The sequence below is a fragment of the Nannobrachium achirus genome (assembly GCF_963921795.1).
Source record: "Nannobrachium achirus genome assembly, chromosome: 13".
NCBI classification, from domain to species: Eukaryota; Metazoa; Chordata; class Actinopteri; order Myctophiformes; family Myctophidae; genus Nannobrachium; species Nannobrachium achirus.
Genome location: NC_137833.1, coordinates 21963275 through 21990633, shown reverse-complemented (window position 1 = coordinate 21990633; position 27359 = coordinate 21963275). Strand labels below are relative to the sequence as shown.

The window sequence follows — 27359 nt, the reverse complement described above, 5'->3', positions numbered from 1 at the left end:
GGGAACTTCCTCCATCACGGAGGTATAGAGCTCCAGCTCTGGGTGGAAAGTGGCCGAGGAGGGAGCCCCGAGTCGGGCTAGAGGGTGTGGAGAGTCAGCCCTGGTGCTCTGGAGGTACCAGAGCCTGGGCAAATCTCCCCTGCCCCTGTCCTTTGAAAAATCCTCCCGCACAAAGTGAGCACACCCTCCATCACGGAGGTGAAGAGGGTGGTGCTGGGTGGAAAGTGGCCCAGATGGGTGTCTTAACTCGGGTTTGGGGTGGGGAGGGTGGTCCCTGGTTCTCTTGGGGGTCCGGGGACCCCCTGGGCTCATTTCCGCCCCGTCCGTGCAACATCATAGGGGGTGGATTGAGATTCCAGGGGGCGGATTGATTCATTCTCATACTATCCAATAGCATCCCCCCCACAATCCGCCCCCTAATCTGTGGTCTGCAGACAGACCCGTCTCGCTCAGGCCCTCAGCTAAAACATTTTGGATGGGTATAGATCATGTTGAGCTAGTCATTGTAAAAGTAGATCTCACGTCAAAAAAGTGTGGGCACCACTGATACAGTACTATAAGGGGAAAAATTACTCCCAAAATATGCTTTAAGTAGCATGTTAGGTATGGAGGGGTCTAACTAGGTGTTTTTAATTATTCTGAATCCATTGCAAGCATTTGTTTTGCACGAAAAACATTCATTGGGCTAAAAACAGACCCAAAAAACGATGGTTTAGTGATGAGTCATCACTTTTCACAGTTGTATGGGGTCCATTTTTGGCCCAAGGAATGTTTTTCGTGCAAAACAAATGCTTGCATGGATTCAGAATAATTAAAAACACCTAGTTAGACCCCTCACACCCCCACTTAAAGCATATTTTTGGGAGTAATTTTTTCCCTTGTAGTATAGTGTAAGTGAATGAGACCCATATTGTCAAACATTTTGCTAGGTATGTTGAATTTCAATCTTTGTTAGATGTATGTTACAACTTTACGAACACATTGGTGAAGAAATTGTTTGTTAAGGAATTTATTCACATATTTGACAGTATTCTGCTAATTTTCCCTGACTAATTACACAGTTCATTGGATAAACTGCCAGTGTCCTCACATCCAATATTTTTGATCTCTGCTTTGTAATACCCACTAACTATCACAAGATGGCAGCAAGACCATAGAGTAAATATCTGCCTGTAGCCTACTAATAGCCTTATGCTTCTCTCACAGTTCAGACTATATGACATAATCTCCCTACCAGTGAAAATGGAGAAATGATGTTTGAAATCTGAGTATCTTATCTACGTTTGTCTTTATGCGATAAGATCAATCCTCAGTCAGATATATTAATTGATGATAAAAAAAATCGAATGCATTTTAATAATAAAACTCATACTTCTCTGTCCTTTTCTCCCTTATGTCTCCTTGCATTCTCACCAACACTTGCCCGTTTCTGAAGATCAGTGTAGAGAAGTTAATTATTCAGTGCTAATACAGTAAAACGACATCAACCAGAAATAAACCATGCTAATAGCTGAGATGCTAACGCTATTCAAGACTGTCTAGTAGCCTATAGTCTGTGTGTTTGTGTCTCAATCTGTCATTGTGTGAGTACTGTACGTGTGTGTCACTCGTCATTGTGTGTGTGTGTGTGTGTGTGTGTGTGTGTGTGTGTGTGTGTGTGTGTGTGTGTGAGTGTGTGTGCGCATTTGTGTGTGTGTGTGTGTGTGTGTGTGTGTGTGTGTGTGTGTGTGTGTGTGTGTGTGTGTGCGCGTGTGCGTGCGCGTGCGCGTGCGTGTGTGTGTGTGTGTATGTGTGTGTGTGTGACTATCAGTGAATCAGCACCTTGAGATCACAGTATAACACCAGGCCATTGAAACGAATGCTATTAGATATGCAAGTCCATATCATGGCGTACTATAGGCCTATAATATAAATTGTATAATTTAAATATACAATTACATCCAAATATTAGTAGGTCTATGCACTGTATGTATAAATATGTAACTATGTACATATTTGTGTGTATGTAACTATGTTGTAACTACAGTAACTATGTAGTTACATGTAACTAAATATGTAACTAATAAATGTGTAATATTTTTTGAAACTATTTTTAATATTCATAATTTAAAAAACTAAATGTATGAAACGAAAAATTAGTGATGACAAAAAAAGAAAACATTTTAAAAATGGCCAATCTATGCCTGAGCAATATTTTGGAGGGTTCCCAGTTCAAATATGAGGGAGGGGGGGGGGGGGGGGTTGCAGCCTGAAAAGGTTTGAGAACCACTGCGTCAAAGGAGGGGCGAGGAGGATCTGGCCTGGAAAAACTACATCAACCAGAAATAAACCATGCTAATAGCTGAGATGCTAACGCTATTCAACACTAATGTATAGTAGTCTGTGTGTTTGTGTCTCAATCTGTCATTGTGTGAGTACGTGTGTGTTACTCTTGTCATTGTGTGTGTGTGTGTGTGTGTGTGTGTGTGTGTGTGTGTGTGTGTGTGTGTGTGTGTGTGTGTGTGTGTGTGTGTGTGTGTGTGTGTGTGTGTGTGTGTCTATCAGTGAATCAGCACAACACCAGGCCATTGAAACGAATGCTGGTATGCAAGTCCATATCATGGCGTACTATAATATAAATGGTATAATTTAAATATACAATTACATCCAAATATTAGTATGCACTGTATGTATAAATATGTAACTAGCCTACATATCTAAATACACTTAGTTATAATACACTCACACAGTAAATGGAGGACAGGTGTCAGTCACACACACACACACACACACACACACACACACACACACACACACACACACACACACAGTGTGTGTGTGTGTGTGTGTGTGTGTGTGTGTGTGTGTGCGCGCGCGCGTGCTTGCGTGCGTGCGTGCGCATGTGCGCGCGTGCATGTGTACCTTATGTCATTGTGTGTGTGTGTGTGTGTGTTGTGTGTGTAATGTTCCTATGACAACGGTCTCCATCTGGTGTGCCCCCCCCATGCCTCCAGTGGTGTAAAGTGTAATTAAGTAAATGTACTTAAGTACTGTATTTAAAATGGGACATCCTATGCCTTTAGCCTACTTTTCTTTTTGTAGCCTACTTTAAGTATATTTTGATGCCAAACATTTGCACATTTGCATCTCAAGTACATTTTTAATCCCAGACTTTTACTTGTCACGCAGTATTTCATTTCTGCATGCTATAGCCTATTGATACTTTTACTCAGTGGTGTAAACTAAACTAAAGTAACTAAGTTTATATTATAATAAAACATGTACATAAACCACTGCCTATTTAAAAATAGCCGATCTATTTCCAAACATTTTGTAGGCCTACTTTTACTTTTGGTAGGTTACTTTAAGTATATTTTGATGTATAGATACTTTTGTACTTTTACTCAAGTACATTTTGAGTTGCAGACTTTTACTTGTAATAATACTAGTCTGCACTACTGTGTATTGATTTGATACTTTACTTTACTTATACTTTTACAATACTTTTGTACTTTTACTCAAGTACATTTTGAGTTACAGAGTTTTACTTGTAAAGTATTTCTATAATGCAGAACTGTATTGATACTTTTACTTACCGGTAAATAAAAAAATCTGAATACTTTTTCCACCACTGCCTGCATGTCTCGCGGGCACACGCAGCGCGCACCAACTGTTTCCGTCGCCCCTGACAACAACGAACAGAGTCCCCTTCGGCCCCGCCCCACCCGCCCAGACGACTCTGGCACAGACCAATGGAACGCGTCGCTTGGCGTGACGGACGGCCCCTCGGGCCAATGGCGCGCGCGGGGGGCGGTGCCAGGGCGGTAGATTATATAAACGTCCGGTCTGAACAGGTTTCAGTCAGAGGAACAAGACCTGCGACACAAACGGTTGAGGTTTATAAAACATTGAAATAACGCAGTTTAACGGTTATTCTACAGCAAAAACATGAGGGAAATCGTCCATTTACAGGCTGGCCAGTGCGGCAACCAAATTGGAGCCAAGGTAAGGCGTGTATTCGAGTTATTGGTCGTTAATAATATTGAAACAACGAGAGACGAGTTTAGGGCGGTACGTAGCTAGGTAGGTAAGTAGGTAGCCTGGCGCAGCTAAAATATCTTTCTGCCATTGCTAACACAAGGAAGATAATGATATACGCACTGCGATATTGTCTGGCCATTAAAGCCAGGCTACGCTAAAGGCGGCTAACATTTTAGCTTTGGTAGCCATAGCTACTGTGTGCGTGCGGGTGTGACTGACACCTGTCCTCCATTTACTGTGTGAATGTATTATAACTAAGTGTATTTAGATATGTAGTTACATATTTAATACATACAGTGCATACTAATATTTGGATGTCATTGTATATTTAAATTATACCATTTATATTATAGTACGCCATGACATGGACTTGCATATCTAATAGCATTCGTTTCAATGGCCTGGTGCCGCTGCCGTGCTGATTCACTGATAGACACACACACACACACACACACACACACACACACACACACACACACACACACACACACACACACACACACACACAATGACGAGTGACACACACGTACTCACACAATGACAGATTGAGACACAAACACACAGACTACTAGACATTAGTGTTGAATAGCGTTAGCATCTCAGCTATTAGCATGGTTTATTTCTGGTTGATGCAGTTTTTTTCCAGGCCAGATCCTCCTCGCCCCTCCTCTGACGCAGTGGTTCTCAAACCTTTTCAGGCCGCAACGCCCCAAAATAATCACATTTGACCCGGGACCCCCCCCCCCCCCCCAAATAATCATATTTGAACTGGGAACCCTCCAAAATATCATATTTGAACTGGACCCTCCAAAATAATCATTTTTGAACTGGGGGCCATCTAAAATAATTTACTGGGGACAAGTACTTGGAATTGTACTTGAGGCATTGCATTTTGTTTAACTCAGCTCCACAGAAATATTGTGAAATGAATATTTTGAAAACAGACGATCTACATGCTCAGGCATAGATTGGCCATTTTTAAAATGTTTTCTTTTTTTGTCATCACTAATTTTTCATTTCCTACATTTAGTTTTTTAAATTGTGAATATTAAAAATAGTTTCAAAAAATATTACATATTTATTAGTTACATATTTAGTTACATGTAACTACGTAGTTACTGTACATGGTTACTACATAGTTACATACACAAATATGTACATGGTTACATATTTATACATACATTGCATACTAATATTTGGATGTAATTGTATATTTAAATTATACAATTTATATTATAGTACGCCGTGATATGGACTTGCATATCTAATAGCATTTGTTTCAATGGCCTGGTGTTGTACTGTGATCTCAAGGTGCTGATTCACTGATGCAGGCGCACACGCACACGCACACACACACACACACACACACACAATGACGAGTGACACGCACGTACAGTGCTCACACAATGACAGTTTGAGACACAAACACACAGACTACTAGACATTAGTGTTGAATAGCGTTAGCATCTCAGCTATTAGCATGGTTTATTTCTGGTTGATGTAGTTTTTTTCCAGGCCAGATCCTCCTCGCCCCTCCTCTGACGCAGTGGTTCTCAAACTTTTCAGGCCGCAACGCCCCAAAATAATCACATTTGACCCGGGGACCCCCCCCCCCCCAAAATAATCATATTTGAACTGGGAACCCTCCAAAAGAATCATATTTGAACTGGGGGCCATCTAAAATAATTTACTGGGGACAAGTACTTGGAATTGTACTTGAGGCATTGCATTTTGTTTAACTCGGCTCCACAGAAATATTGTGAAATGAGTATTTTGAAAACAGACGATCTACATGCTCAGGCATAGATTGGCCATTTTTTAAATGTTTTCTTTTTTTGTCATCACTAATTTTTCATTTCCTACATTTAGTTTTTTAAATTATGAATATTAAAAATAGTTTCAAAAAATATTACATATTTATTAGTTACATATTTAGTTTCATGTAACTACGTAGTTACTGTACATGGTTACTACATAGTTACATACACACAAATATATACATGGTTACATATTTATACATACATTGCATACTAATATTTGGATGTAATTGTATATTTAAATTATACAATTTATATTATAGTACGCCGTGATATGGACTTGCATATCTAATAGCATTTGTTTCAATGGCCTGGTGTTGTACTGTGATCTCAAGGTGCTGATTCACTGATGCAGGCGCGCGCGCACACACACACACACACACACACACACACACACACACACACACACACACACACAATGACGAGTGACACACACGTACAGTGCTCACACAATGACAGATTGAGACACAAACACATAGACTACTAGACATTAGTGTTGAATAGCGTTAGCATCTCAGCTATTAGCATGGTTTATTTCTGGTTGATGTAGTTTTTTTCCAGGCCAGATCCTCCTCGCCCCTCCTCTGACGCAGTGGTTCTCAAACTTTTCAGGCCGCAACGCCCCAAAATAATCACATTTGACCCGGGGACCCCCCCCCCCCCCCCCCCCCCAAAATCATATTTGAAGCGTTAGCGTACATACACACAAATATGTACATAGTTACATATTTATACATACAGTGCATACTAATATTTGGATGTAATTGTATATTTAAATTATACAATTTATATTATAGTACGCCATGATATGGACTTGCATATCTTCTTGCATATCTAATATCATTCGTTTCAATGGCCACACACACACACACACACACACACACACACACAAATGCACACACACACACACACACACACACACACACACACACACACACACACACACACACACACACACACACAATGACGAGTGACACACACGTACAGTACTCACACAATGACAGATTGAGACACAAACACACAGACTACTAGACATTAGTGTTGAATAGCGTTAGCATCTCAAGCTATTAGCATGGTTTATTTCTGGTTGATGTAATTCTTTTCCAGGCCAGATCCTCCTCGCCCCTCCTCTGACGCAGTGGTTCTCAAACCTTTTCAGGCCGCAACCCCCCAAAATAATTCAGTAATTTCTGAAGAAATAAAAGAAAGATCTAAGAAATTCCATAAATTAGAAAACAAATGTTTAAGAAGTGGTGAAAATAGCCAATCTGTGTGAGCTTGTACATCAGCTAGTTTGGGTCCCGGGCAAACATCTAATTTCTCTTTTGGGTCTTGAGCTATAAAGTTTGGGAACCACTGCTCTATAGCAATGATTACTATCACAACATAGAGCTAGTTGTATGTGGCTAAAAGGCTAACTTTACCCTAATTAATTGATAGTAGTGATCAGTGGGAGTTGATCAGTGACGAGTATTAATTATATTTAATTAACCCTATAGTTCTGGGAGGTGATCAGTGACGAGCATGGCATCGACCCCACGGGGACGTACCATGGTGACAGCGACCTGCAGCTGGAAAGAATCAACGTTTATTACAACGAAGCTACAGGTAATTTTAAACCAATTCATCTTAATTAAATGTATTTCATGACAAAGTAACGGGTACTTAAATTCATCTTAACTAGTAAGACGCCTCAGGGCGACAAGCACGCCATGTCTTGCCCGTCTGGCCAGTGAGGTATATTGGACCAGTTACCCATATATGGAGTTACATGTACTGTATATGGAGATATGCTGTTAGACCCCAAACATGCTTACTCAGTTATACATTATATGAAAGTCCTATGACGTCTATCACATCTGACATCATGCATACAATCCTTTTTTATGTCCATACATGGAGATCCCTGTCTGAACCAACCACATAGATATGGGCTGTCTTCCTCCATATATGGGCATTCCCTTATGAAGTCCTGTTAGATATGGGTTTAATATTGATGACGTCAGGGATCTCCATGTATGGGCATAAAGAGATTCTGTTAGTGGGTCCCATGACATCGCAACATACATCCCTTTTATGCCCATACATGACATCCCTGTCTGAACCAGCCACACAGATATGGGCAGTCTTCCTCCATATATGGGCATTCCCATATGAAGTCCTCCTGTTAGATATGGGCTTAATATTAATGACATCAGGGATCTCCATATATGGGCATAGAAGGAATCTGTTAGAGTGGTTCCCATGACATCAGAGTGATGTCAGAGCGGCAAACCCATAGACCACGCCTGACTGTGGTTCCCGACACCTGTGATGTCACAGTGATGTGCCAGGGGAACCACAGTGTCTGGCGTTATAGCCAGACAGACAGAGATACGGTCAAGCTATGACCGTTCACATACTAAACTGCGACCTACGGTCACAATTAAACCTGGTGTCAGCCAGGTTCACTACACTATGACATCCTCAGTGTTAATTTAAAGGAGTAGTTCACCCAAAGGACTTATGTTCTTATCAATTCCACACCCCATGAAGCTGAGATCTTTTAGTTTTTATAATTATGTTAGTGCTTATAATTATGTTAGTGCTCTGTCCTTTTATCACCAATTAGATTGATTAATGTGCCCTTGGCTTCAGTGACGACATGACATGAATAAATGAATCATTGACATGCTTGTGTTGTGTGACACCAGGTGGTAAGTACGTCCCCCGGGCCGTGCTGGTAGACCTGGAGCCAGGCACCATGGACTCTGTGAGGTCCGGACCCTTTGGACAGATCTTCAGACCAGACAACTTTGTCTTCGGTGAGTCCTTCATCCCGTCTTTCTTTCCCACAAAATGTCTTCTCGTCATGAGTATGGATGGGACGATACGCGATATTACCGTTTATGGTGTTAAAAAACACTCACGATAATCGTATCGTGGAGATTTAATTTATCATGATATCGTCCTCCGTCATGCACTGGGATCAATTCACCTTTTACGTACTTGATACAGTCTTTTTCACTCTATCAAATGTCTTTGCCAAAAAGCTTGTAGATTGTGAGCTTGTAGATCGGCTTTTTTTTTGGCAAATGTTCCGACCCAGAATAATGGATCTTGATTATCGCGATAATATCGTAAATCACGATTTCTTTTGTCACAATAATTGTGATATGACATTTTCATATCATCCCATCACTAGTCAAGAGACTCTGCGGTTTGATAGGTGGTATAAAAAAAACAACAACATGAAATGTCTGTATATCGCGGGGGTGGGACCATTAGATTTCGATTCCTAGGGTGACTATTCGATTTATATCACGATTATTTACTTTTCTGCGATTCAATATCATGATTATTGTGATTATTGTGATCACTTTTAACTGCTGCTGCTGTTTTAAGCTGCACCACAATGTTTTTCACCCATTGTTTTACCTGTAATTCATGTGATGTGACAATAAAGCTCTATTCTATTACTTTGCTTTTTTATATTGGAACATTTTTAAACGATTGTAAACAATATAAACCATTAAAAGCTGAATCATATATTTTACTTCAATGCAGCCAGATAAAGTCAGTCAGTCTTTTTGACATTTATTTCGTTGAAGTCCATTTTGTTATTCATTCATTTTTTATTTTTATTTTTATTTTTTTTTCCATCCGGGCAGGTGATTCTTGTGCCCGGACAAGTGAATGGGAAATGTACTTTCCATAGGACAAGTGCCTCAAAATGTTAATGTCAAGCCCTGACAACATGTTCCTTGTCAAGATGCCAGAAAACACAGAACACAACAGTCATCAGCTGCTGGGAAAAAGAACAGTACACATTTACACAACAACACTAACAGTCATTTAGAAAAGATGTGCTGTGCTGCAGGCCTACAGCACTGTGCTAGTTTTAGCCTTAACATCCTTATGACCGGAGGAACTAAAACCGTTCCTTTTAGACCCTTAGACTTACTTGTCTGACTTATTTGTGCAATAACAATTAAATGTAACCCTGAGTAACAATTAGCTGCACACAGCTCAGAGTGAGCCTATAGTGAATAACATTCACAATTTCACATTAAATCTGAATGAGATTAACGTCAAAACTGAAAACTCCGGACTTTCCTTTTAGAAGGAAAAAAACAAACACTGTAATACCGGTACAAGTATACTTTACTAAAACTGTTATTTTACATGTACTTTACTGTTCTCTGGTTGACTCGATATAAAACAAATGGTAAATAAAAAAATATATAGGCTATTAAGTGCAATAACTCTTGAGTGAAAATTTGCTGCACACAGCTCAGAGTGAGCCTATAGTATTCATTAATTGGCTTCCCGTCGCATACCAGATAGAGTACAAGGTCTACCTCCTCACCTACCAGTGCATCCACAGCAACGCCCCTTCCTATTTAAAGGAACTCATTGAACCCCGGATTTCACCTGCTCCCTCCGCCCTAGAAACTCCAACTCACTAGCAAAAAGACAAATTTACACAAGATGGGGGACCGTGCCTTCTGCTCAGCTGCTCCTCGACTGTGGAATGCCCTCCCCGACCACCTGAGAGTCCATTGATCCTTTTAAAGGGGGACTAAAGACTTTTTTTTTTAAAGGTGCCCCGCCATGAATTTCACATTTTAATTTAGTTTTTCTTGTTTTTTGGTCTTCCCAGTGTCTTCGGTCTTCCAGCCCCCAAAAAAACATTATTTAACTCTAAGCCTTGCCTTTCATTTCAGTGATTTTCTGAATGGGCCCCATGCTATGTCACAGGGAGCTCATTTCCTATTGGGCCCCCTCGAGAAGGGAACGGTACTTTTTGGGAGGCTATTTGCTATTGAGACTCTATATTTGAGGTGGAACCATGAGGTAAAGTGGTAATAAAATTGGAACGATACAGAGAAGATTACGATTGACTCTACGTGGTTCTCATCGTGGTTCTCTAATATTCTCTGTATCGTTCCAATTCTAGCCCAAAGACAGCGCCCGTTGCCAACAATGGGCATTTTGGTATTGCATCTGAAACGGCTTGGAATTGGAGACAGACAGAACATGAAATGTCAATATCCGAGTGGTCGTTTAGGCTAAACCTGTATAAAACCCTATTATGGAACAATATTTATATAAAATATATATTTTGAAAAGCATCGTGGGGCCCCTTAAACAAGGCGTTTGCCTAGACAGTCTTTTAGATGCCTCATGTGTTTTAAACCTTTTCTTAGCTGTGTATAGGTGAACAACGTTCTGAATGTATTCATTTCTTTATTTCTTGTCTGTTTACTTAATATTCTTCCATTTTTCCTTTTAATGTAGCACTTTGAGATTTTCTTCAAATGCAAAGTGTGTTACAAATATAATGTATTTTTATTAACATTCATAATTTCACATAAAATCTGAATCAGACTTCGAAACTCTGGATTTCTCTTTGAGAAGAACAAAATAAAACATGAGTCAGGACTGCTATATCCAGCTAGTGCTTGGGAGTGTTAAGGTTCTCGTGCAAAAACAAGAGTTGTTCAACGTGCTCACTGGTGAGCTCACTGGCCCCTCTGAGCCGTGACAATGTCCCCGGCTGTGGAGACCACATGCTCAGAAGGGACACTTGTCCCTGGCACACACAAGTACCGCTTGGCTCGCTTTGCCAAGCGTTTTTGTCTTCTATTATCCAGTGTCAGAGGAGCAGCTTCCCTGTATTTTTTCACCCGCTCCTCTGCCGTGTCAAAGGGTGACTTCTCTGGTGCGGATGGTTCCGGCATGGCATTCCCATACGAGTATCTGCCCTGTGCCCCTTTTTTGTTCACAAAGCCTTTATCTTTTATTCATCGTGTTCTATGTTCAACGACAGAAACGCAATGAAATTGTTAATGGCAATTATTTGAGCGACAATTATTCGGCGAGTTAAATCTCATTATATTCATCCCAGCCCTGTGTGTGTGTGCATGTTAACCTTCCGTAGGCCAGAGCGGTGCAGGTAACAACTGGGCTAAGGGCCACTACACAGAGGGAGCAGAGCTTGTGGACTCAGTGCTGGACGTGGTGCGTAAGGAGGCGGAGTCCTGTGACTGTCTCCAGGGTTTCCAGCTCACACACTCCCTCGGCGGCGGGACGGGCTCCGGCATGGGAACGCTGCTCATAAGCAAGATCCGGGAGGAATACCCCGACCGCATCATGAACACCTTCAGCGTGGTGCCCTCTCCCAAGGTTAGAGAAGGCAGTGTTTATTTCTAAACTATGGTCGAAAAATGTGGGTCGATAACCTTTTTTTTTTTTTCATTGACCAAAACGAATAAACTATATAGGAAATATTTTGACAATCTCGTCAACAAATAAAAATTAGTACTAGACTAAAATGTAGGGACTAGTGGAAAAGAGACCCAGCAGAACTAAAAGACTAGTCACTTTATGTTTTGTTGCAATCTGCCAAGTTTATATTGCTCCTTTATCCAAGGCGCTTTACCTAGATTGTACATTACATTCACCCATTCACACAAACATTCATACACCGACGGCCATGAACCATGCAAGGCACCAAACTGCTGATCGGGAGCAATTAGGGGTTTAGCGTCTTGCTCAAGGACACTTGGACACTAACTCTGGGGAAAACCCTGGATCGAACTGGGAACCTTCCGGTTCAGCAAGTGGCCACTCTACCTCCTGAGCCACTCGCTGCCTGAAAGATGAGTAAATGAAACAAGCTTGCAGTGCAGTGCACAAGTGTAAAATCAGCCATTACTTATCTCCAAATTCGAACCTTTTTTGTGTCTTTTCGTAATGCACTGCTTGATCATACTGCAGTTTCACACAAAAGTATAAAACATGGCAGATCCACAAGCTCAAAACACGGCTAAAGCGTCACTTTTGAGCTTGTAGATTTGCTACTTTGCTATTTTTGTAAAAGTCTGAATCCTGAAAAGTTAGGGTTTTGAACCTATGAGGTTTAACCCGAAGGAGACAACAGCATACATCCCAAAAAGAGCTTGCGTTATGCAGGCCAAAAGAAACAAGCCACATCCACACAGTAACCAATGCGTCAGACGGTGTCCTTTCTGTAACGAGCAGGATCAAGCATTATGAAATCTATATACAGTAAACAACTCCAGGCAGCGCAGGTGCTGTCTCCCAAGGTACCTACAGTACAGCCTGCCATGGAAACCAAGACCCAAGACAAACAATTGAAAAGCAACACAGCCCATCTCTTTTTCTTTTCTTTTTCTTTTTTACTTCCAGCATCTGTGTGACACCCCAAGCATGGGATGGGCCAACAGTGTAGGCATTTAGCAGACTCTCATCCAGAGCGACTTACAAGGGTGAGATCAGAATAAACGGAGTAAACATGAACTCTAGTCAGTAAATAAACAAGTTAAACAGTCACGTGGCTAGAGTGCAGAGAGAACAATATAGTGCCTGGAAGGCACTGGAGAGCAGGTAAACAATGAATGAACCTATAGTCTCAAGAATCAACCATTGTCCCAACACTGGTTTAGAGGTGTGAAGAAGTGGGTCATTTTTGTGTAAGCTCCCGTCACTTAAGCATGTTAGGAACATAACATTTTTTTTAAGACATCAGACCATCAGATCATCAGATACTAGGGATGCAAGATATTGTTTTGATTTTAAACCGATACCAATATCGATAACTTACTGCTCCTCAAGACAGATACCGATAATATATATATTTTTTATAGTTCTTATTATTTTAATGTAACCAGATTCATCATGATGACACGAGCATTGCTACTATGAACCACAAAAAAGTCTAGAACAGCTTTGACTAAAATAAATTGACCATATTTATTTTTCCAAATAAATACAAATATTATCCATTTAAATGACAGAGAACCCATTTGTTACAAAAGATTGCTAAACTCTCTAGCAAGAGAGACACACAAAGACAGACAGAGATTCACATTGTTACTTTAGCTCCTACAACAGAAGAACTATTCTTCTGTTGTTGTTTTTTTGCAGACTGTTTACGTCACAGCCAGGCACGAGAAAGGGAGCGCTGGATTTGTGTAAAACTCCCTCTTCCTAAACCACTGAATGGCACTGATACCACCCTGGCAAAACGGGAGGAGCCGAGAGAAAAACAAACACCCCTCATCCCAATCCACCCACAGCACAGTTTTTTGACCCAAAAAAATATATTCTATATTATCTGAGCTATTAATAATGTTATCAGATGTATCGGGATGACAGCATAATTCCTAATATCGGTCCGATAATTATCGTGTAACCTCTCAGATACAGTATGTACATGAAACTACGCATACAAGTGGTGAAGTGGTAACATTTTGGCAGGTCCACATAGCAGGTTTGTGCAGGATTAGAAACAAAGTGCAAAACACAAAAGTAAAATCTACACAGAGGAACAGTCTTTGGTCTTTGAAGGCAGTGTGAACATATTGTGGTAACGTATCGTTGAGTATTTGATACGCGGTGTCGCCTGCCGTTACCTTGTCAACATATTGTAGGTTATTCTTTGTCGCCTTCTCTCTCATCTCACTTGTTCCCGTCTCACCTTACTCTGCTTTGTCTCGGGACCTCCCCTCCCCTCCCTGTTTATTTATTAACTCTCTCTCTCCTGGCCAGGTGTCGGATACGGTGGTGGAGCCTTACAACGCCACGCTGTCCGTCCACCAGCTGGTGGAGAACACTGACGAGACGTTCTGCATCGACAACGAGGCGCTGTACGACATCTGCTTCCGCACGCTGAAGCTGACCACGCCCACCTACGGAGACCTCAACCACCTGGTCTCTGCCACCATGAGCGGCGTGACCACCTGCCTGCGCTTCCCCGGACAGCTCAACGCCGACCTGAGGAAGCTGGCCGTCAACATGGTGCCCTTCCCCCGCCTGCACTTTTTCATGCCCGGCTTTGCTCCACTCACCAGCCGAGGAAGCCAGCAATACAGGTGCGTTTACTACTAGGTTTTAGGCGCACCACAGACATATGCGTGAAACATCTTCTCCTTATCGTCTGAGAATGGCCACTGGGGGCGCCTTACTAATGCATTCTCAATGGAAGGTTGTTTGTTGTTTTGTCGTTGCCGTGTCTCTTCAAGAGCGTACAGGCTGCGGTTGAGCTAGAGTCCAGCCTTAGGCTTTTTCTTTGAAACCGTCAACCCATTGTCTGCCTAGCTAGTATGTTTGTTTTTTCCTCCACCGGAGCTGAGCAAAGGCCACGCCCAACGCGGAAGTGCCTCTCTCTCGCCGTTTTGGCTGATAAAGTAGTTCAATAACCTGACCACGACGGAGGTGCGCCGTCTCAAGTGGACTTGATCCACACGAGACACCACAGAGCGAGCTAAAGCGAGTGAGTCACCGTGTCGAGCGTTGCGTCTTTTGAGGGTTTATGTACATTGACACTACAGGATATCAGGTAAATGATGAACCTAGCAGCTCTCTAAATAGCATACTATCTAAATTACATCTTAACATTGTGGTCAAGAAAAAACAAGCCCAGGTAACAAAAGCAAAAGAACAAATGACCAGGGTAAGTCTGCATGGTCTTCATAACTCGTAGCAACTCGGTAGTACGTGAAATGCATACTAAATTCAAAACTATGAAGGGTGATTTGACCTTTTATAAAGAAGTCTACGTGTACAAAAATGAGGTTCCAGCATCTGCCCAACAAAGCCAAAGTTCCACACTTTGGCTTTGTAGGGCAGAGCACACTGCTATGAATGTCCCACAATGCAATGCAGTACCTACGACAACAGCACCAACATACCAGAACTGACATGGTGGACAGCCACCAAACGTCTGTTCCATAAGCTACTATTAAACAGTCATGTAGAATGTAGTTAGTGTTGAAACAAGGACATATTGAACACAGTGATGCAACAGGAACATATATGTGTAGTACTCTACTTTGTCACAAGGTGGGGCACTTTCCTAACATTACGTGTGGTCTCATGAGTGTCCAAAATGAAACTTGCTATTGTGTATGCACTCAATAACTTTAATAAGTGGTAAATGGTCACATAAGGAGTTCAAAGAAAACTATTCAGTCCTTCAAAGCACTAGGATGGCAGGTAAACCTCAAATCTGTCTAAACAACATGCTGGCACATTCTTAAAGACTCTCAGAAATGATGACGTTGCAGAGACCCAGGATTTTTGTTCCAATCTTCATTAACAAATTACAGATTGTGACTTTTTCAATCATGAGATATGTTTTTTGCTTTAATCTCTGAGCCTTCTAGCATTCTTTAATTTGCCGTCGTCAGCCAAACCGTATGTCTATCTAAATATGTGACCCTGGGTGTACAACAAACTTAGAGCGCTTTGTGCCAAGATGTAGGCTAGGCGTAGGCCATGCTTCAAAGCCCAGATGTTTTTTGGGGCCTGGACAAAGCCAGATATTGGAGCTTGGCTTTTCCCAATAGCACCGCTCACAAATAACCGACTGCTGAATTCAGTGATTGACCAATCCGAATCAATCCGTGTAAGCTCCAATAAAACATCGATATAAAGAACTTTAATCTATCTTTATTCCATTATAAAGAGGTTGTATTGATCTTAATTACATTACCAGTAAGATGTTGAAAAGCGAGGTTGCGCAGAGGGCCAGGTCGCGCAGGACGGAATTCATTATTAATATATATATAGGACAAGTTACGCATATATGGAGATCCCTAATACCCATATATAGAGTTCCATGTTCCTTATTCCATTAGAGGTTTTATTGCTCTTTATTCCATTATAAAGAGGTTTTCCCCCATGTGTTCCATAGAGCGCTGACGGTTCCAGAGCTCACCCAGCAGATGTTCGATGCCAAGAACATGATGGCGGCGTGCGACCCGCGCCACGGGCGCTACCTCACCGTGGCGGCCATCTTCCGCGGACGCATGTCCATGAAGGAGGTGGACGAGCAGATGCTCAACGTGCAGGTAGGGAGGGTTCTCAAAGTGGGGTCTGGGGACCCCCAGGCGGTCCTTGAGGGGGGAGGGGGTTCCAGCTGAATGAGTTTCAAATTCAGTTGAACCACTACAGATATTTGAAAAGATATTTACAAAAATGATTGAGGTCATTTAAACTACTTTGGCTTTTTCGTTTCACCCTGGACAGTTTTTAAGTTGCTTGATTCAGTGTTTAGATACCGGCATTTTATATACATTTGTATCATTAAAAGGCACCAGTCACTAGAACCAAGGACCGGTGTTTTAGATGAATCCAACGTGGTAAAACTATAATCTGATGAAACCCTACCTTTTGCGCCCTCCATTGCAGAACAAGAACAGCAGCTACTTCGTGGAGTGGATCCCCAACAATGTGAAGACAGCCGTCTGCGACATCCCGCCGCGCGGGCTCAAGATGGCCGCCACCTTCATCGGGAACAGCACGGCCATCCAGGAGCTGTTCAAGCGCATCTCAGAGCAGTTCACCGCCATGTTCCGTCGCAAGGCCTTCCTTCACTGGTACCTAGAGCCCTGTTCATTTTTCATCTACTAAAACTATTTTTCACAGACGGATTCTAAGCTATGTTGACTAAGACAGTATACAGTATATTGACTATTTCGTAAACAAATAAAAACTAGACTAAAATGTTAGGGAGGGACTAGTGGAGAAGAGATCCAGGTCAATTTATGTTTGGTTGCGCTCTGAAAAGACGCGTTGTGAGCTTGTAGATCTGCTATTTTTAGCATGAAACGACGTGTAAAATCTACCATTACAACACCATCACAGCCTGCCAAAATACATTTGTCAACTACGGTAAAATGTACAGTTGATTTTTGACGAATATTAGGATATTCAGTCGACTAAAACCTTTCAGATGACTAAAATATGACTTGAACGAAATTATATTTTGGCACTCTCTTCTTCACCTCTTTTCCACAGTCCCCATCACTTTGAGTAGTTGACCTAAGGTAGAACGCACATACTGAGTGAAAACGTCAAATGATGATGGGTTTTTCGTTCTAGGTTTTTGCAGGTGTCACTCTGAAAATAGCCGATCTCACAACGTGTCACAGTGAGACACGTGAGCTTGTAGATCTGCTCTTTTCGGCACACGGCTGAGTATTACTCGGCTTGCAGGCATTTCAATGCTAAGATTTTATGGTATTTTTTTAGTCAACTAAAACTAGACTAAAAGTAAAACTTTTTCAGGTGACTAATATATGATGAACTAAATTGAAATGTATTCAAAAGAATATGACTAATACTACATCAAAAAGCTAAAAGAACTGTCAAAATCAAACACTGTGCATAACGCACACTGACTATTGAGTGAAAACTCAATAGTCAGTGTGCTATTGAGGGTTTTTCGTTCCAAGTGTGTGTGCGTGTGATTCCTAAGCTGTTGTTCCCGGTCTGCAGGTACACAGGCGAGGGCATGGATGAGATGGAGTTCACAGAGGCAGAGAGCAACATGAACGACCTGGTGTCAGAGTACCAGCAGTACCAGGACGCTACCGCCGAGGAGGAGGGAGAGTTTGAGGAAGAGGGAGAGGAAGACCTGGCCTGAAGAACCACCCCTTAGTGCAGTGGTCCTCAAACTTTTACATGTATGGGTCAATTTAGACCCCCGACCCCCCCCCCAAATTATGTTTTTACTTTTTTTTAAGACCCTTTTAATGCCTGTAAAATGAGAAAAGTACAAAACATATAATAATAATAAAAATATACCATTTCAGCGTAATCAACAAACTTGAATAAAAAATGGTCAACATTGGCCACATTGTCACATATTACCTGAAGAAAGAGGCAAAGATTTAGAAATATGCCTCAAGTACAATTCCAAGTATTTGTCCCCAGTTCAAATATAATTATTTTAGGGGAGGCCCCCCAGTTCAAATATGATCATTTTGGGGTGGTCATGGCCTAAAAAGGTTTGAGAACCACTGAGTCAGAGGAGGGAGAGGAGGATATGGCCTGTAAAAACGACATCAACCAGAAATAAACCATGCTGAGATGCTAATGCTATTCAACACTAATGTCTAGTCTGTTTTTGTGTCTTAATCTGTCATTGTGGGTACGTGTGTGTCACTCTTTCTTGTCATTGTGTTCGTGCGTGAGTGTCATTCTGTATGTCACACTGTCAGCACCTTGAGATCACATAACATCAGGCCATTGAAACGTATGTGGTTAGATATGCAAGTCCATATCATGGCATCACTTTGTGGTGATGGTCAATAATGTCAAGTTATTGATGGACTGTTGTAGTTCTGAACTATTGTAGGGTGAGTGATCGGTTTGCACTTCAAAAATGGTCTAAATCCATTTCACTTCTCTGCTGTAAATTTAAATGACTAGGACACGGATGTAGATTAGTGATTCTCAAATAAAGGGGGCCCTCTGAATTTCAAATGGAGCCTTCACAAGGTCTGTAACTCTTGAGAGAGCACTCAAGTGTTATGGGGCATCCTTGAAATAAATACAAGTTTGAGAACCACTGGCGTAGATTGACACTGAAGTTTCTGAGTTTGGCAGCTCAGCCTATGCATACCTAGTAGCTTTAGCCTGTTTGTCTGTTTATGACACATAGCATTAGCCTGTTTCATTCAACATCATTCCCTGTTTCGTTGTTTTGTTGACGATACATCTAGCTTTAGCCTGTTTGCTACGACTCGGTTGATGCGGATACAATCTGGTGGGAAATAAACATTTTCAAATTTTCATGCAAATGGAGTCCTGATTAATTCTAGTGACAAGTATGCTTTTTTATTTATTAGACATTTGATATAATTGGCCATAATATATTCTGGAGGTTGATATTCATTGTAGAGCATTATAGTGTTACAATTTGTTATTCTTCTAGATGTTGGTTATATTGTCAATAAAATCATTAAGTCTCGTTCATACTCCAGATTTAGGTGCGTAGCAACTCACCACGGTGTAGTTTTCTAAAGTAAATGGTGCATTTGTATAGCACCTTTATCCAAGGCACTTTACATAGATTGTGCATTACATTCACACAGAAGGCAGAGGAAACCATACAAGGCACTCACCGGGAGAACCCATCCGTGTTCTAATGGCAGTTTCTCTACCCCTGAGCAATGCCGCCCGTCTGAAAACTACAATGTTACGTCACGTGGCAACCGTACCCTGACATATCTGTTTTTACTGACCGACATCACCTAAAAGGGTGAGTAGCTACTCACCTCACCAACCATGGAGTATGAACGAGCCTTTATTGTAGATGCTATTAAAGTTATTTTTGGGGCTCGCGAACAGCTGCAGAATCAACACCCCCCCCGCTCTCCCTTCACATTTGTTCTGCATTTTATTCCTAAATTCTTCAGCGATTCTGTGCTGGAATAACTGTCAAATATGACTCAACTACCAGTAAGACTCCCTAATCGGAGTGAAAGTTCCCCTGTCAAAGTTGTACTTGAGTTAAAGTACTGGAGTACTTGCTTTTAAAAAATACTTCATAAACACAATACAAACGTGTTTTAAGTAGGTCTACACAAAATATCAATAATAGTGAAAATAGATATGCAAGCTCATAGTCACGTGTCACAGACAGTGAGAGTGTGGATCTGCCATCTTCACTAATGTCTACATTTACCCCTAATGCACTGGAGTCAAAAGTAAATGTTTTGCCTTAATGTAGAGGAGTGTAAGTTACATTGAAGTAGCCAAAAATCTCAAGTAAATTACAGATGGCCTACTAAAAAAAGGATCTTATTCTTAAGTACAGTACAAGTAAATGTACTTCGTAGTAACAGTCCAGTGTCCACCACCACGGCTGTTCTCCAGACTATACAGAAACTGTTCTGTTTTTTTTCTCCCTCTTGTTCCACATCTGGAAACATTGCATCACTGTGAAAAAAGGAAAAAAGAAGCCCGGATGGATCAAAGCAGAGCTGCAAGGCGCAGCTGCATTGGAGCAAACCAGAGCCATACAGACACAGAGCTGGGTTCATATAGTTACACCACCAGGGTCCTGTCAGAAAGACTTCCCCTTCCATTCAGTCAGTGTTGTAATAGTGTTTCTCAAATTTTTACATTTCAAGGTCTCCCCTTAACCCTGACAGTAGACAAATTTGTCTACTGTCAGAGTTACAGACTTATGGCCCCATAAAGGAACCCACAGAGGCCACTTTTTTGAGAACCACTGTTATAATATCATAGGCTACATCAGTTATTCTCAAATTATTTCATGAGTCCTAAATTTATTTGGCTGCAGACCCCATCTGAAAATAATGTTAGGCTATATGCCAAGATTGACTACACTCTCCTTGACTGATAGGCCTTGTGTTGAGGGAGATGTCCTAATAAGGATAAAGACAGCAGCTCACCAACTAGCCATAAATCATAACTCTTGTAGAGTGCTTTTATTTTGGGACAAAACTTTTGAGATAAAACTTCCCAAAATAAAAGCACTCTACAAGCGTTATGATTTATGGCTACTCACCAACCATTGGATCCAAGGGGGAACATTATCTAATAGTGTAAACAAAAAGTATTACGTGGAGACAAAAAAGTTAGTCTAGAATGTAAACGTTGCCAAAATAGCCCTGATGAAACCAGACTGTAGGATGAAACATGATACGACAGTCAGGGAACATCTGCAACCTGGTGTTTGCACTTTTGCCATTTACAGCCCGTACATCTAGATACATGTTCAGAGGTCAAATATAAAGTGCTTAACCCATAGCCACGGATGTTGCAATTATGGACGAGCTCTCAGAATTACTTGTAGACCTATCTTCCCTAATGTTCAATAAAAAGTAGTTTAATCCGATTGGTGCTGGTGGTAATCTTTCCCAATTTCCTCTTTATGCTTTCAACCACGCGACCCTATCGGTTGGGAGGTGTATTGCACTATGATACATTATGAGAAACGTGCTACAGATCGGATTAAAATGGTACAGATAGTTTTAAGAACCCGTACATGATTGTAACATCCGTAGCCATGGGTTAAGCACTTAATAAATGAAATCAAAACGTCTTAAGTAGATAGTAGTATTAAATGGAGAAAGTGCAAACACCATGTTGAAGTTCACCCATGCCTGTCGTGACAGACGAGCGTCGTGTGATCCGTGGCTTCCAAACTAGCTGCTCTGTAGGGCTCTGGGTTGGATGAGGCTGGGTCTGTCCTCCGCCTGCAGAGAGACAGACAGACAGACAGAGGACAAACAGACAGACATACAGAAGCTGAGTCAGACAGACAGAAACTTGACTGAATCATACACATGATATGGAAGTTTGCTGTCTCTGAAACAACACACCGTAGGAGCGCGATCGGGTAGGTTTTCAACCATGAAACTTTACATCTGTTTTATCACTCTATCCAGGGCCAGGCTGTGAGCATTCTCAGTGAAAATGTGGAAACCGTTGGACCGCCTGTAGTAGCCTATGCGATCGGTTGGTTTGTGCAACGTTATTGTAGCGACATTATTGTAGCTCTGTATGTCATCACGTTCTATTGAAGGGCTTCATAATAACGCGTAGGCTATTATGTTTATTGTCATTAAAAGTCAGTGGGATTTATAATGGACTGACAATCTCTGTTAAGAGTCTCATAGCCTGTTGGTTTTGGCTGCTGCCTGCTGGCCAGGAAGCTCACACTCTTATTAATGATGTTGATTAATGAAATCTTAAAATGTGCGTTTGTTCTGAGGTGTTAACGTTTATGGGGTGACACGTCACCGTGCTTTATTAATAAGTGTTTCTGTGAGTTTGCAGAGAGGGAGAGAGGGGGGGGGGGGGGGGGGAGAGAGACTGTACCTACTGTGTTAATCTCAAGGAGTTTTAATTCACAGATTACACACACCTCAAATGTGCAGACTGTAAAAGGGGAAGTTTTCCACTGTAAAAGCATCAACTGTCATGTAGCTCAGACTCTGAGTGCACAAATATGGAATCTGTAATGGTCCACAATTTTGTGCACTCAAAAACCAGTGGTTTAAAGTAGGCTAACTAAAGTAGATAACTGTACTTAAGTAAAATTTTGAGGTATTTGTACTTAACTTGAGTATTTCCAATTTTCAATACATTTACTCCTACTCCACCACATCTCGGATCAAAATATTGTACTTTTACTCCACTATAATTATTTGAAAACTGTATTCTAGTTACTTTGTATATTGACAATGCGATTTTTTCAAAAGCGTCTATTTTCTAAATATTTTTATACATTTGAAGACTTGAAACAGGACATTCTGTGTAATGAGTATTTTTACTTTGGGTACTTTAAGCACATTTTGATGCCAATACTTTTGTACTTTTACTCAAGTAGGCCTACAATTTGAATTCCAGACTTTCACTACAACTTGACAAGACTTGCAACAGCCTCTTGAACGAATACTTTTGTACCTTTACTCAAGTACAATTTGAATTCCAGACTTTCACTTGTTACAACCTGGCAAGACTTGCAACAGCCTCTTTGTGTCTGTTAAGGGTCAGTCCCAGATGTCATCCCAGCACTATTTAAGTGAGAAAACATCAAAAGATTTAACCCAAATGAAAACGATTTAACCCCCACCCCACCGAGTTCTATTAAAACTCAAAGGATGTTTACTGTATAATTCTGCCTGTAAACAGGCTTTTGAACTTGTCTGTTAAGGACAGAGGAAGAAAGACACTTCACAATATGTGGCAAAATGTCTTGTCAAGAGGTTTTTTAACAAGACAAGCCACACAAGCAACTGCAATGTGTGTCAGAGAGAGAGAGAGAGAGTGCAAGACCTGTTTGGTGGAATGCTATTTGGCTGTAAGCTACACACACGCACACACGCGCGCGCACACACACACACACACACACACACACACACACACACACACACACACACACACACACACACACACACACACACAGTAACACACACGTACAGTGATGTAAACATTTAGTTTATGGAGAGCGGCGTGTTTTGAATACAGGGTCCTACAGTCAACAGAAGTCAGTTTTACACTGGTCTAGCTGCAGGGCCAGTAGCTCTGCTGTATCACTCTAGATTGTTGTGGTCAGTAAACTAACTAAGTACATTTACGTACAATTGTGAGGGTAATTGTACTTTTCTTGAGTATTTCCAATTTCCAATACTTGTACTTCTACTCCACTACATTTATTTGAAAACTTTAGTTACTAGTTAATTTGCAGATATACATAATATTATAAAATGCACATTAACGACTTTGGCCCTATTTTATAAGTAGACTATTTGAAAATAGCCGATCTACAAGCTCAAAGCGCATCGCATCGTGACATGCTGTGAGCTTGCAGATCTGCTATTTTCAAACATGTTGTACTTTTGCTTTTGGTACTTTAAAGGGATATTTCACTTTAAAGAATATGTTCAAATATATGTTCAAATATGATCATTTTATCGTCTACTATGCGTATCGTCAAATATATGTTCAAATATATGTTCAAATATGATAATTTTATCGTCTACTCGTAGTTCAGGCTTTTGGGAGCACCCAGGACAGTTTTTAAGTTGCTTGATTCAGTATTTAGATTTTTGGTATTGATTTTATCAGACACGCCACCTTCCTATAAAAACCCATTGTAACTTCAAACGCCATTCTAACCATGTTAGATTCATCGGAAACTTTCTGGGGACTCATACTTCTCTCCAGATACGTGAGCTGGCCGTGCTTTTCCATTTACTTTTAACATTTTATTTTGGAAAAAGAAAAAGAAGAATACAATAAACCAGAGATCTACGTTGGCATAAATGGGACACAGACAAATGGACATGATGTGGAGAACTGGTCTCCTGGTTCTTGAGATACGAGAAGGGACATATCAAATATCTAAATCCTGAATCGAGCAACATAAAAACTGTCTTTGGTGCAACACAAACGCCTGAGTTGAAGTAAAAATGACGCCAAACATGTTAGAAAGTGACATATCCCTTTAAGGAAATGCCAAGAAACCATTATCACACACCAACGTATTGTCATGCTTGTTATGAAAGTGTTAAATGCATTGGCCTTGAGAAATAATGACTATTGTTTACCCTCTCGACTTCTCCCAGGAATAAATCAAGTGTATTTGTTTTAGAAGTATGTTGTTGAAAAGACAGACGCCCAGCAGGTCATCAGTAAACACCATCCAGTTGTTCTGGGTGTTTTCCTCCCAGCACAAAAAACAAAGAATATGAAGAAGCAAGTTTCGTTCACACTGCATCCAGTCCATGAAGAGTCATAATAACAAAGACTCACTTTATGTCTTCCCTTTTGATCGATTGATTTATTGATATATTACAATTTACATTTTGCTATGTACAATTCAGGCATCTGGCAGGCGCTCTTATCCAGAGCGGCTTACAATAAGCAAGGTAAACGCATACATAGAATGTAGAGAGACAGTGTAGTGTCTCAGTAAACTATAGGATCATAGCATGCAGAGAGACAGTGTAGTGTGTCTGAGCAATCTATAGGATCATAGCATGCAGAGAGACAGTGTAGTGTCTCTGTAAACTATAGGATCATAGAATGCAGAGAGACAGTGTAGTGGCTCAGTAATCTATAGGATCATAGAATGCAGAGACAGAGTAGTGTCTCTGTAATCTATTGGATCATAGAATGCAGAGAGTCAGTGTAGTGTCTCAGTAATCTATAGGATCATAGAATGCAGAGATACCTCAGACACGCCCTCCTGCGACCGGAGACTTTGGCTGTTTGCAAATAGCAGATCTACAAGTTCACTCGTTGTGGGTTTGTAGAGCCTGTACCGTAAAAGACCCCTCCTCCCAGTCCCATATGACCCGTCTGACTGACTAGCAGGGCTGACACGTTTTTAAGATGTTTTATTTTATTTTTATATGCAAATAAATATCATGTAAATACTGTATATCAGGGGCCTTCAAGGGACCCCTTAGCTAAGAGAGAGATGAAGCAGAGACCCCTTAGCTGAGAGAGGGATGAAACAGGGACCCCTTAGCTGAGAGAGAGATGAAGCAAGGACCCGCTTAGCTGAGAGAGAGATGAAGCAGGGAGGGACCCCATAGCTGGAGAGAGATGAAGCAGGGACCCCTTAGCTGAGAGAGAGATGAAGCAGGGACCCCTTAGCTGAGAGAGAGAGATGAAGCTGGGACCCCTTAGCATATAGAGATGAAGCAGGGACCCCCCCCCCCCCCCCCCCCCCCCCCCCAGTGTATGTTGCAGATTCAACCGGTTCATAGATTTCATAGATGGCTTAATAATAGACTTGTTTGACAGCGCTGTCATGTTGGATTCATGTTGGTGTGTATTTACTATTTTCAGAAATTTGACCACTTAAACCCCTCGATACTTTGACCTTTTAGCTCTGTACTTTGGTCTGCTCTTTCCCCCGTATATATATACAAAACCTCTTTGCTGAAAAAAGCCGATCTAAAATGTACTGCAACACGTTGTGGGCTTGTAGATATATTTTTTTTAAATTATCACTATTATTTTTTTAAGGCTAAAAGATCATTGGCCCATGCAAGGGCCTCCACACAGATGCCCTGCCTGCTCCTGATAAGCAGGTTGGTGCCTTGCATAGTTTCCTGTGTGTGTGTGTGTGTGTGTGTGTGTGTGTGTGTGTGTGTGTGTGTGTGTGTGTGTGTGTGTGTGTGTGTGTGTGTGTGTGTGTGTGTGTGTGTGTGTGTGTGGTAATGCGTAAAGCTTGTTGGATAAAGGCATTCTATAACATACCATACTGTTTCTCCAAGCATGAAAGTGACAGTAGACCTTACTGTTCTGTGAGCATGCTGCCTACTCGGCCTGTCATTGTCATTTAGAGTAGAGTTTCCTTCCCTCTCCACTCTTTGACAGTAGAACTAGTTAGAGCTCATTCTAGTCAGGAGTTCCTGGGATGCCACAGACACTCTGTGACACATTAGGACTCAATGAAGGCCATTAGGGCACAGGGATCAGAACATTAGGACACAAGGACATTAGGACAAACACTTAATGCTGTTAGGAAGGAGGGGATAATATCATTATTGTTGTCTCATGGCCTTGTGTCCATTTAGATGTTGGATCCCTCCTTGAATGTGTTCATAACGTTTATACAGTAAGTGTTGCCAACTTGTCAGTTTTCCATTTATTTTACTTTAGTAAAAGTAAAAATTCTGCAATGTATAAATACTCTGTTACAGGTAAATTTCAAAATGTACAAAATGTAGACAAAGTATACAGTATATAGGGTTGAAGTGATTAATGTATGCTTTGGAATAATATTCAAAAATCTCCAAAAGTAACTATAGTTTTCAATATTTGTCTCTGAGATGTAGTACAGTTGAAGTAAACATATTGAAAATCGGAAACACTCCAGTAAAGTAAAAAAAACAACAACTAAATTGTACTATGTACAGTACTTGAGTAAATGTACTTAGTTACTTTACACCACAGCTCCACACAGACGAGGTGAAAATAATTATGAGACAACATTGAACTTGTGTTTGTCTTACACACACTCTTTGTGTGACGACTGAGTGACAATGACAAGTAAAAATGTTTGCACTCTCTCCTTCGCTCTCTCTTGCCCTCTTACTGTCAACATACTTGAAACGCTGTGCCCCACAATGATTATTTATGATTAGCTGATTAATTTCACTTTCAGGTATGGAGTGTTAATGTGCATTATACAGCAGGTAGTTCCAACCAAGCAATCAGATTGGTTGAAATAAG

At 41.1% G+C, this 27359-nt stretch overlaps 1 protein-coding gene across 1 annotated transcript in view; it reads left to right on the top strand.

The window, feature by feature from the left end:
- The window catches only part of LOC308297104 (tubulin beta-4B chain), a 334969-nt gene extending 315537 nt beyond the window's left edge, over nt 1-19432 (top strand). Inside the window, exons 2-9 of the mRNA XM_080740514.1 lie at nt 3856-3984; nt 7337-7445; nt 8531-8641; nt 11761-12005; nt 14394-14716; nt 16540-16696; nt 17037-17224; nt 18126-19432. Coding sequence (XP_080596640.1) covers nt 3928-3984; nt 7337-7445; nt 8531-8641; nt 11761-12005; nt 14394-14716; nt 16540-16696; nt 17037-17224; nt 18126-18273 — 1338 coding nt within the window. The 5' untranslated portion in view covers nt 3856-3927 and the 3' untranslated portion in view covers nt 18274-19432. The remainder of the gene's footprint in view (nt 1-3855; nt 3985-7336; nt 7446-8530; nt 8642-11760; nt 12006-14393; nt 14717-16539; nt 16697-17036; nt 17225-18125) is intronic.
- The last annotated feature ends 7927 nt before the right edge of the window (nt 19433-27359 follow it).